This window comes from Lontra canadensis, unplaced genomic scaffold (genome assembly GCF_010015895.1).
Source record: "Lontra canadensis isolate GAN:19392208 unplaced genomic scaffold, GSC_riverotter_1.0 scaffold2, whole genome shotgun sequence".
NCBI classification, from domain to species: Eukaryota; Metazoa; Chordata; class Mammalia; order Carnivora; family Mustelidae; genus Lontra; species Lontra canadensis.
The window spans coordinates 63,358,006-63,370,596 of record NW_022630996.1 but is presented as its reverse complement, the minus strand read 5'-3'; the positions used below and the strand labels follow the sequence as shown (position 1 = coordinate 63,370,596).

Here is a 12,591-nt window from a genome sequence, read left to right as displayed (position 1 = left end):
CATCTTTTCATGCACCTGTTGGCCTTATATCTGAATGTCGTTGGAAAAATCTCTATCCAGATTCTCTGTCCATCTTTTGATTGGATTTTTTTTTGATATTGAGTTGACTGAATTCTTTATATATTTTGTATATTAGCCCCTTATCAGGTAAATGATTTGCAGATATTTTCTTCCATTATGTAGGTTGCCTTTTCATTTTGTTGATGGTTTCCTTTGCTGTGTAGAAGCTGTTAAGTTTGATATTAATGCCTCTTGTTTATTATTGCTTTTGGTGTCTTTGCCAAAAAAATATTGTTTAAAGTGATGTCAAGGAGTTTGCCACCTGTTTTCTTCTAGGAGTTTTGTGGTTTTCAGGTTTTACATTCATGTCTATAATCCATTTTCAGTTAATTTTTTGTGTATAGTTTAAAATAGTGATCTAATCTTATTCTTTTGCATGTGGCTGTCCAGTGTTCCCAACACCATTTATAAAAGAGACTGTATTTTCAGGATGATATATTCTTGGGTTCTTTGTCATAAATTAATTGACCATATTTGCATGGGTTTATTTCCTGGGCTCTCTATTCTGTTCCATTGATCTGTGTGTCTGTTTTTAATGTCCATTCCATACTGTTCTGATTATGTAGCTTTGTAATATAGCTTGAAATCAAAAAGTATGATGCCTCCAGTTTTGTTCTTTTTTGTCAAGATGGTTTTAGCTATCTTCGGTCTTTTGTGGTTCCATACAAAGTTTAGGATTCTTCTGTTTCTGTGAAAAATGCCATTGGAATTTTTATAGGGATTGTACTGAATCTGTAGATTACTTTGGGTCATACAGATATTTTAACAATATTAATTTTTCTGATCCATGAGCATAGAATATCTTTCCATTTATTTCCATCTTCAATTTCTTTCATCAGTGTCTTATATTTTTCAGTGTATAGATCTTTCACCTCCTTGGTTAAATTTATTTCTAGGTATTTTATTCTTTTTGATGTAGTCGTGAATGGAATTGTTCTCTTAATTTCTCTTTCTGATAGTTCATTATTAGTTTATAGAAAGAGAACAGATTTTTATATATTGATTTTGTATCCTGCTGTTTTACTGAATTCATTCATTCATTTGAATAGTTTTTGGCAAAGTCTTCAGGATTTTCTATATAAAGTATATCATCTGCAAATACAGTGACCCTTTTACTCCTTTTTAAAAAAATTGGGTCTTTTATTTCTTTTTCTTGCCTAATTGCTTTGGCTAGGGCTTCCAAAATTATGTTGAATAAAAGTGGCCAAGAGTGTACATTCTTGTCTTTTTCCTGAATCTAGAGGGAAAGGTTTCATCTTTTCATTACTGAATATGATGGTAGCTGTAGACATTTCATGTATGGCCTTGTGTTGAGGTATGTTCTCTCTCTACCCACTTTGTTAGTTTCTGTCATGACCAGATATTGAATTTTATCACATACTTTTTTTTTGCATCTATTGGGATGATCATATGATTTTTATCTTTAATTTTGTTTATGTGGTGTATCACTTTGATTGGCAGATGTTGAACCACCATTGCATCTCTGGAGTAAATCCCATTTGATTGTGGTGTATGATCCTTTTAATCTATTGTTGAATTCACTTTGCTACTCAGTTGGTCTTTGGTAAAGGTACAAAGGCAATTCAGTGGAGAAAGGACACTCTTTTTAATAAATGGGGCTGGAACTATTGGATGTCTGTCCATAAAACATAATGAACCTCAATCCATACCTCAACCTTATATAGAAATTAATTCACAATGGATCATGGACTTAAATGGGGAACCTAAAACTAAAAAAAACTTCCAAGAGAATATATATGAGAAAATCCCTGTGACATGAGTCAGGCAGAGTTTTACATATGACTCCAAAAGCCCAGCCCATAAAAGGAAAAAAAAAATGATAAATTTTACTTCATCAAAATTTAAGACTTTTGGCCTGTGAACACTGTTAAGAGACTGAAAAGAGAAGCTACAGACTGGAAGAAATATTTCAAATCACATTTTTAACATAGAACTTTTTTTTATAGAATATATAAGGAACTCAAATTCAACAGTAATCCATCTTAAGAATTGTCAAAAGATCTAAACAGACATTTTAGATATATAATAAAGATACACTCATGGCACATAAGCATATCAAAGTATGATCCATATTGTTAATCATTAGAAAAATGGATATTAAAACCGTTATGTGATACCACAATACATTCATTAGGATGGCTACCAAAAGAACAAAAAGGGGGGGGAAAACTTCCCCCAAAACTGATAATTCCAAATGCTAACTGAGATACAGAGCAACTGTAACATCGCCAGTAGGAATGAGTTGGTACCTCTGCTCTGGAAAACAGTTGCGTGGTTTCTTATGAAGTTAAACAACTCACTTACCACGTATCCCAGTATTTCCATTCTTGGATATTTGCCCAGGAGAAATTAAAGCATACATTCACATAAAACTTGTATGTGAATGTTATGATAGCTGTATTAACAGTTTTCAAAAACTGGAAACAACCAACATGTCCTTTAATATGTGAAAAATCAGTGGTACATCCACGCAGTGGAATGCTACTCAGCAATAAAAATGAATGAACTATTGATTCATGTATCAACATGGATAAACTATGAATGCATTTTTCTAAAATTGCTAAATCCTGAGAAGGATGTAGCTCCAAACCTGTAATCAATCACTCCTTGTTACACACAGAATAAAATCAAAGCCTTACAGTACTTTTCTCTTTACCCCCACCAGAATATAAATTCCATAGGTGCAATGATATTTATGTTTGTTCTTTGTATTTGTTGACTGAAGAAAGTAGATATTAATACCGCTGGTTTACAGATGAGGAAACATATCAAAAGTTAAGTTACTTGAATTTGCGCACAAGTCTTTCCAGCTCCTACACTTCTTACCACTTGCCACTCCACTCCTACACTTGCCATCACACTGCTTGCCATTACCTTTGGCTTAGCATAGTTTCAAAACTAACCCATGGTCCTCAAGTCTGACCTGCATGTTATAATCAGCTAGGAGGTTTTTTAAATTCTCTTTCTGGCCTTTTGGGCCTTAGGTGAAATCACCTCTCCAGGTGATTCTGATGCGTAGTGACAAATGAAAATAATTACAGATTAATATGTTTGTTGAATTAATGAATGAATGGACTTGATAGCTTAATATATGACTTTCCCACATGGTTTTTGTCTGCTGTAGTATATTGACTTTTCCTGGCTTTTTTCCTTCTATCCTTATTTCTTTTTTCTTTTTTACCTTATGCTTTGAAAGTTCTCTTAGAGTCTGTTTTTAAACTACCCTCTCCTCTTCTCTAAGTATTAATGCAGTAACAATTAGAACATTTCTGTAGATATAGAGAGTTCTGGAATCTTCTTCCTTGAGGTACATCTCTCTGATTTCAACCTAAAGTGGAGTGGTCTTGGGACTTACTGTTTGAATGAATTTCTACTTGTTTCTCTTCTAAAGAGACGTTTAGTTGTAGATTGACAATTGTTGTTCTTATCAATAGTGCAAACAGTTGCAGAGGGATGAATTAGAAGTAAATGATCAATGTGTGTGATAGGTTTTCTTCTAGGTAGATGAAGAGTGGGAACCAATTATTTCATTTAGATCAACAACTTCATAATTATGACTTTAAAAATAATTTACTTTTATAGAGACAGAGAAGCTAAGAGCAAGTTATTTCTGAAAAACTTTATATTCTATAAAAGATTTCTGGGAGTAGTTTATTAATTTAGGTGCACTTGAAGTTTTGTTGCAGATTATTAACCTGTGGAAAGGGAAGTAAGTTGAGAGAACGATTTAAAGCAAGTGTTATAGAGCCCTTCACAATTAAAAGTTAATCAGAAATTAAGGAAAGCTTTCTAGAGTCCATTGATAAGCTATATTTTTCTTACTTTTTTCATTAAATAACTTATCAAGTGCTGTATTTTACCATTGAAAGATGATGAAATTTTGCCTAGATTTTCCTGTAAAACTTAAAGGCCCCAAATAAGGAATTATTTTCACCTCTTTGATAATCCTCCACCTGTCTTATGAAGCTCTATGCTTAGATTTATTTTAAAATTGAGGAAATAGTAGTACTTAAGAGTTTGATTCAAACAAAGAGGGAACAGTCACTTCAGGTTATACTAACTGTGGCTATGAAAAAGTTAAAAGACACATCTGGCAAATTTCTAGGTAAGACTTGTGAGAATAATCTGAGGGAATGGAGCTATGACTTTTAAATGATGCATTTCCTGCTGACTTTCAGGCTTATTAAACTCAAATTTTAAAAATGAAACAGACTTGAAAATAACTGAGAACCACAAAAAGGTTTCTAGATGCCATTATGCTTTTCACCATGAGTGACAGTAATGTTTAATGCACATTTAGAGTATTATTGATTTTTAAGAAGATTTTATTTATTTATTTGTGAGAGAGAGAGAGCACAAGAGCACAAACGGGGAGAGAGCACAAGTTATCGGTCAGAAGAAGTAGTAGACTCTCCCTGCTGAGCAGGGAGCCCAATGCAGACTGTCCCAGGGTCCTGGAATTATGACCTGAGCCAAAGGCAGACACTTATCTGATTGAGCTACCCAGGCGCCCCAGAGTGTTATTGATTTTTTTTAAGTATCTTGTTATTTTAAATAAATACCCTAAGATATCTTTAATTTCTTCCATATTTCTTTTTTCACATTTAGATAGAATTTACTTTTCTTACACAACATTTGCTAAAGTACAATACAAATCAAAGAAAATGTGTTGTTTATTAATCTGATCCAAAACTCCAAAAATGTTTTATCATTTGAGCTACAATCGAACAGGGAAGTAACATAAGACCGAACAACTGTAAGTTTTCAAATTCTTAGGAAAGACCCTTTAGACTTTACATGATATGTTTTATATTTGGTTATAGATTGAAATATACAATAAGCTGAATGGAGTTCTCATTAAGAATAACAAATCCTTAAAATACTTAATGCAGTTCTACAGAACACAGATTATTTCACTGAGAATAAACAGATGACTCCTAGATCCTTTGAAAAACAAAAGAAAAAAAATCTAGGGTGTCCCTGAAAAATCCCAAAAGTGTCTTTGCTGTATTATGATAAGTGTAAGTGTCAGAGGGAAGGATTTTCTTCTCTCATTCTAGATGAAATGATGAAGGAATAGTACTCAAAGATTGAGCATCCATCTTGAAAATTAAATTTAAAAATTTAAATTATGTAGTGATCAATTTATATGTATACATACTTACACTGTATATATGATGTATAATACAAATATTTATATACATTATAAATAGGGTGGTTATTTGTCAAAATGATAACTATGATTATCTTCCAGTTATCTTTTGTCTTTCTTTACTCATTCTACTATGTGTATGTATTGCATATTTAAAGTAAAAATGTCAGTAACAAAGAGCCCTTAAAAGACTGAAATGCTGACCTCATTAAGTATAGATGTGGGCCAGAAAATACTGCTCTTGTAAGTCAGTAGTTAACACCTGTCTCTAAAATAGGTTTAGCAGATGTCTTTCCCTGCCTGTTCACCTTTATCTCCATACTCAGATATAACCATTTGTCTGGAGGGAGTTACAAGGGTTTTATATAGTGGTGTGTGCACATTGAAATCACTCAAGTTGCTGAAATACCAGTGCCCTTGTGTCACTCCCTGGAAACAGATTTAATTATTCTGGAGTGTAGCTTGGCTAATGGGACTCTTTGAAGTTCTCCAGGTTAATCAGTGTACAGCCAAGGAAGGATGAGAAACTCTGTTTTATAGGAAACTTAAAAAAAAAAAAAAAACTCATTTGTTTTTCAGCCTGTTAATTTGTATTCTGTTGAAACTGTTACTACCCTGTATAAAACTTGTGTTGAAAAGTATGTATTATTTTCAACTGTTTTCTTAAATAAGCTATGTTTTAATGTCCAGCCTGCTGTGGAGTTAATTAGGGATCATGATGGACTGTTGTATTCTGCCTCTATCTTTTTCTCCCTCCTGTCTGTCTTACATGCTGTCCAAATGGTTAATTTTCGGAAGCATAAAATTATTCTGTCACTGCCATGCATAAAATCCTTTAATTATCCATTCTTTACAGATTAAAGTATAAGTTTCTAAGTGGCCCCAACGTATTTTCAGTTTTATCTTCTGTTATTTCAAAACTAGAGATCCTGAGCTCCAGGTGTACTGACCATTCCTTGAATAGTCCTTTTATTTCATACCTGCCTTCACATATGCTATTTCCTTTATCACCAATTTCGATCATAGTTCAAGAGTAGATTCAGAAACATTTATTGGAATGGAGCGAAAGTAGCCTTTATTATTGAGCATACTAGCCAAGGATTGTAGGGTTGTTTTTTTTTTTTAACTGTAACTTAACACCTATTCTGAAGTTCATATGTGAGCAAAATTTCCTACATTTTTCACGCCCCCAAATTGGCTGAGTCTATTTTATACATAATTTATACAGAGATTTAAGTGTATTCAACCATAAAATTAAGTCATTTCCTGCCAATGTGAAAAGGAAAATTGAAGGGTTCATATATGTAGATAAGTTTCATAGTACAATGTGCTGCCTGTGAAACCTTAACAGTTTCTGTGTGGGTAAATGTTAGTTTAACAAGAAGTTGATTTGGGCAATGTTAAAAATTTGAGGTGTTTTTTCTATTAAGATAAATTTGGTAAAATGTAATTTAGTTTGCTTCCTTACATATGCTTCCTAGTTTTTTTAGTGTTCCTAATTGTGTTATTGTTTATTTAGGATACTGCTTTGTAACTTATGTTTTATAATCTAATTTGATAATATTTTTTCCCATTAGAATGTGAAACATGTTGCAGAAACATTCAAGAAGTGGCTGAAGGGGGAAGGAAAAAAGTGCCACAGCCTATCAGAAAAAAAACAAAAGAAAACATGGGAAATACAACCACCAAATTCCGTAAAGCACTCATCAATGGTGATGAAAACCTGGCCTGCCAAATTTACGAAAACAACCCTCAGCTGAAAGAATCCCTTGATCCAAATACATCTTATGGGGAGCCCTACCAGCACAATACTCCATTACACTATGCTGCTAGACACGGAATGAATAGAATACTAGGGTAAGTATTATTGTAAACCAATTAATGATAAATTAGTGAAAGGAAAAAAATCCTTGATTTTGGAAAACACATACATATGTGCATGTTATATTGTAGTGAATCAAACTTTCTTTTTTTTTTAAAGGTTTATTTATTTATTTAATTTATTTATTTTAGAGAAAGTTCAAAGGGCAAGGGGCAGTTAGGGTGCTCAGAGAGAAACTCAAGCAGACTCTGCCTATTGCCAAACCCAACATGGGACTCTGTCTCACAACATGAGCCAAAACCAAGACTCAGATGCTTACCCGACTTTGCCACCCAGGCGCCCCAGTGAATTATTCAGTATATTTCTTTTTTTTTTCTATGATGCCTAAATCAGACCACAAGTTTTAATAGGTTGGATCACATATTCTTGTGGCTGTAAATATATTTTGATCCTCAATATGTTTCATAGTATGATATCTTGATAATAGTTTAGTGTTTAATTTATAGCATTTGAATTCGAGAAAAGTACTTATCAGCTATCCAAATATTGCAGGGAATGGTACTTACAGCAAAATTTTCAGTTCTGGTTAGCTAGTTAAACTTGAAAAAACAGATGTATTTACCTTATCTAGTCATGATTGAGTTTTAGTTTCCTTTCTTTTAATGGGCTTTAGTTACTTGAAAAGGCTTCAAAAAGCAAAACATTTCCTTAAAATCGAAAATACTGAGAAAACTTAAAATCTCTCCCAACAAGAAAGTTGATGGCAAACATGCTTATATGAAGATTCTTACCTCATTACATGAGAATTAAATTTTATATTTGCTACCTTATAAAATGAGGGAAGCGGAGGATAGTAGTTCTAAAACAGATTTAGGGTTTTAAGAAGTAGATTATGCAGCTGTAACAGTCTGATGCCGAAAAAGAGAAAGGGACACTTCTTTGCTTATTACATAGTGAAATAAAATTGATAAAGTAGTATTCAGAGCTCTTTAGAACTTGATAAAGTTTGGCTTTACAAAAATGTATTTCTTTTAATATAAATTATCCAAATCAAGCTGTTCCTTTTGGTTTCCTTGAAACATGTTATGTATGCTCTGTTTGCTGTGTGCGTGCTGCTCTCCCTGCCAGGAGTCCCCTCCCCCACTCCTCTCAGCTTTCTCTTTATCTGTCTTACCCTTCCTTCAAGGCCCTGAGCAGGATTTATCTGTCTCCTTAGCCAATAACAACCCAAAGGAACCGCAGTCTTTTCTTTTTTAACTTCTGTGGCTTTTTTTTGTTTGTATGTATTATTTATTTGATATATACTGCTCTATCATTGTGCTTTATAATTTTGCATATCTTCTCTCTACCTAAATTACTACTTTTTAAAAATTGTACCTTCTTTGTACTTCTAGCATCTAGCATAATATCCTATACAAAGTAAATAAAAGTTTTATGAAATTGTCGCACAAGGAAATATTTATGATGAGGATTTGTGAATGAGAGAAATTCCTTGAGTGAGTTTAAGTCGTCCAGACCCGTTATCAAGTAGGCATCTCTGTAACCTCTTAAAACTAAAGTCGGTATTTCTTGGCTTAGTGGGTATTTCCATAACCTCTCCTTTTTGCATTTAGTTTTTGTTTCCATTTCTCTAAAGATACCTACTTCGAAGCCACCACCAATTCATCTGGTTTGAAATTTTATATTTTTGGTTTTTCCCTGTGTTAATGACTAACATATTGTGCTGAGACACAATACATGAGGCATAATATGTTATATGAGTGCTTACTGTTTTCTAGGCAGTATTAACAGTGTCCATGTGCATTATCTCATTTAATCCTCATTAGAACTCTGTGAGGTAGTTTGCTCTCTGCATTTTAGAGGTGAGAAAACTGAAGCACAGAAAATTAAGCAACTTGTCAGATCTCTAGCAGCTTACAAATGACAAAGCTAATTGTCCAGGCAGATGACTGTAGGCTTTAGGTTTTGTTACCACTGTGATAGCCTCCTATCTCTTTGGTCTGATAAACCTATGTGTCAGGCCTGCCTAAGCTACTTATTAGCAAGGCAAGTTATTTCATCACTCTGGGCCTAAGTTCCTTTATTTGTAAAATAGATATCTATTACATACAGTTTGTGGGACAGTTAATTAATGTGTTATATGTCTATCATGCTGCCTAGGATACAGTATGTACTCAATAATGTTATTGCTTCTCATTTCTGTAACCCTAAATATATTCAGATAATCCTTGACTTACTCTTCTTTACCTAACCTGCTACTAACAGAAAGTTCACTAAGTTTTATCTCTAGAGTTCACATCTTTCCATTTCATTGCCCCAAGCTTAGCTCACCCTTATCAACCTGTCCTCTCAACGTGGAAAATATCTGATTCCTAAATGTTCTTTTTCCAAGACTTTTCCTCTCATAATCTCATGTCCGGATTAATCTTGCTCAGTTATATCCTTTTTTTAAAAAAGATTTTATTTATTTATTTGACAGAGATCACAAGTAGGCAGAGAGGCAGGCAGAGAGAGAGAGAAGCAGGCTCCCTGCTGAGCAGAGAGCCCAATGCTGATGCCAATGCTGATGCCAGGCTCAATCCCAGGACCCTGGGGTCATGACCTGAGCCTAAGGCAGAGGCTTTAACCCACTGAGCCACCCAGGCGCCCCCAGTTATATCCTTTTTAATATTTTTTCTATCATGGCAAAACTGTAACAATACCCTTTTGTCTGTATTACTCTGACTTCTAAAGCTCCCTTGACCTTGCCCTCATTTTACCCAGTCAGCCTAATTTCTCATTACTTTCTTAACAAGGTTTTATCAGTGACACTTGTTGACTGACTTCCGTTGTGCTCTCCCCACCTTTAGAAATGCCACCCCGATAGTTTTTATTCCTGTTGCTCTTTGATTCTCAAATGTTTTCTTTCTTCTCTGATTCCCTCTCCTTTAAATCCTAACTTGGTTTCTGCCCTTTTCATGACTTTACCTACAACTACTCTGACCTACAGGGTTTTTTTTTTGTTTTCTGAAATTCCTGCAACTTAGATTTTAAACCATCTTATTTTAAACCATCTTATTATTGTTAAACTCATCTTCTCCACTCGATTGTAAAGATTGTAAATACAATTCTAGACACATAGTCATGTTCTCAATAGATTAACTATTGAATACTTAAACCATTAAAGCTTTTTGTTAAAGCTGAGTATCATCAGTGAGATTACAGAACTGTTGTATTGCTTTAGCTTCCTAACATTGAACTACTATAATATTTAGTATCAAGTCTTATGATATGATTAATTAAAATTTGCTTGGAATACTAAAGTAAAATACAGTTTTTTTTGGAAAGATTTTATTTATTTATTTGACAGAGATCACAAGTAGGCAGAGAGGCAGGCAGAGAGACGCAGGGTCGGGGGGGTTGGGGGGTAAGGCTCCCCACTGAGCAGAGAGCCTGATGTGGGGCTCAGTCCCAGGATCCTGAGATGATGATCTGAGCTGAAGGCAGAGGCTTTAACCCACTGAGCCACCCAGGCGCCCCTAACACAGTGATTCTTAAAGTATGTCGGAAGACTCTTAGATCCTGAGATGCTTTTAGGAGTTACACGAGGTCAAATCTATTTTTGTACTAATACTAAAGTATTATTTGCCTTTTTCACTGTATTGACATTTGCAGTGAAAGTGCAAAATAAATGGGAAATAAAACTGCTGATGCCTGTAGATGAATTAAAACCTGGTACTCAACCTTCATAGTAATCATTGTATTCATCACGGGTGGCCACTTGCAGTTTAAAAAAAAAAAGCCAGTTTCACTTAAAAATATCCTTGTTGAAGCAGTAAAAGTTACTTCTTTTACTTAAACCTAACTGTTTTTAATTAATCTCCATCATTGAGTATAGTACGAAAAAAGTTCATTGGTTTGATTTCAGATTTTACATTGCAAGTAACACAAGAAATGGCCACTTGTTGAATTTTTGGTATAGTATCAAATATGAATATTCAGGCACTTTAGAATACTAATTTTAGAAAAGGTATTTTAGAATACTGGTCCTTTTTCTAACTATATAGAGGCTAGATTTTCCTCATATTCTTTGAACCAAAACGACACATCACAACAGATAGAATGCTATGAGAATTTGTCTTCTGTTAGCTAGACCTGAAAAGAAATTTATAAATGTGTAAAATAGTGCCATTCCTCTCACTTAATTTTTGTTTATAAGTATAGTTTTTTTTTTCATTTTAATATGTCAAGATTATTTAATATATAATGGCTTTTTTATGAATAAGTATTTTTAAAAGTCTGTTTTAATTTTTAATATAAACATAAATATATATAACCCAGATAAACAAAAGCTCTTAGGAGACTTAACTGATTGTTAAAGTGTAAGAAACCTGTGACCAAAAAATTTAAGAGCTGCTGATTTGGTCAATATTCTTGACTCTTCAGGATAGGAATATATCTGTCTTTCTCTGTCATGTGGTTATCATTCTATTGAACAAGTAAAGACCTATAGAAAAGATGACAGATATTCTCTTTAGTTACAAGTTTGAACCACTTTTATAATTTAGCCATATGTATTTTACTTAACTTTATATGTTTCATTTCAGCCTAAAGTTTTTTGGTATTTTCTTCTTTATTTCCTTTATTCTGGAGAGATCAGTGGCTCATAATTTCTTTAGTAAAGCCTTTAACATCATATGCTAAATCAGAAATTATTGTTCTCCTTTCCTAAGGTTAAGCAACTCTGATTTCCTTAATCTGATTTTTTTTGTTTTTAAAAAAATTTATTTAGTTAAGAAAATCATAAATTATTAAATGTTTAGTTGCTTTTTGAATTAAGAAATTGCTTACCCCTTTTTAAAGATTTTACTTATTTATTTGTTTGTTTGAGAGACAGAGAGCAAATGAGAGCTGGGGAGGAGCAGAGGGAGAGGGAGAAGGGGAAGACTCCACTGTGAACAGGGAACCCAAGGTGGAACTGCATCTCTTGACCCTGAGATCACAACCTGAGGTGAAATCACAAGTCAGACGCTTAACCAACAGAACCATCCAGGTCCCCCAAGAAATTATTCTTTTTAACATTGTCTTGTAGAATAAGGGTAAATAGCATGTATTCATCAGCATTAAATAAAATAGCAAGTCTGTTTTAATTATTTGTGTTTCAGATAGCTTCAGATATTTCACTGTATTTAACCTTGCTAGACTTTCTAACAAAACTGATGGCCATTATTTTCTTATGATGCCTCATTTAATGTCAGGTACATGTCTACTGGCTTCAGTATAGTTCCTTGCTCACCTTGGCTAGATTCCTAATGCATGAAATATATGGATAGACACAGGTATATATATACTTAGTCAATGACCTAGTGGCCATAGAGTAAAACCTCCATATGGAATAAGACCTTGATTTTATCACCATTTCCTTTAACTTTATGGTACCTACAACAAACAAGCATAACTTTCCTCTCTTGTTAGGCAGGATAATATGGTAAAAATAATTTACAGTTTAGCAGCTAGTTTGGGTCCATATCTCTCAGAACCCAAATGCTGTTTATTT

General features: G+C 33.7%; 1 protein-coding gene across 2 annotated transcripts in view; it reads left to right on the top strand.

Annotated features, from left to right (window-relative positions):
• The window catches only part of ANKIB1 (ankyrin repeat and IBR domain containing 1), a 146,635-nt gene that overhangs the window by 44,356 nt on the left and 89,688 nt on the right, over nucleotides 1-12,591 (top strand). For both annotated transcript variants that reach the window (XM_032875348.1, XM_032875339.1), the window contains exon 2: nucleotides 6,811-7,090. In XM_032875348.1, coding sequence (XP_032731239.1) covers nucleotides 6,903-7,090 — 188 coding nt within the window. In that variant the 5' untranslated portion in view covers nucleotides 6,811-6,902. The remainder of the gene's footprint in view (nucleotides 1-6,810; nucleotides 7,091-12,591) is intronic.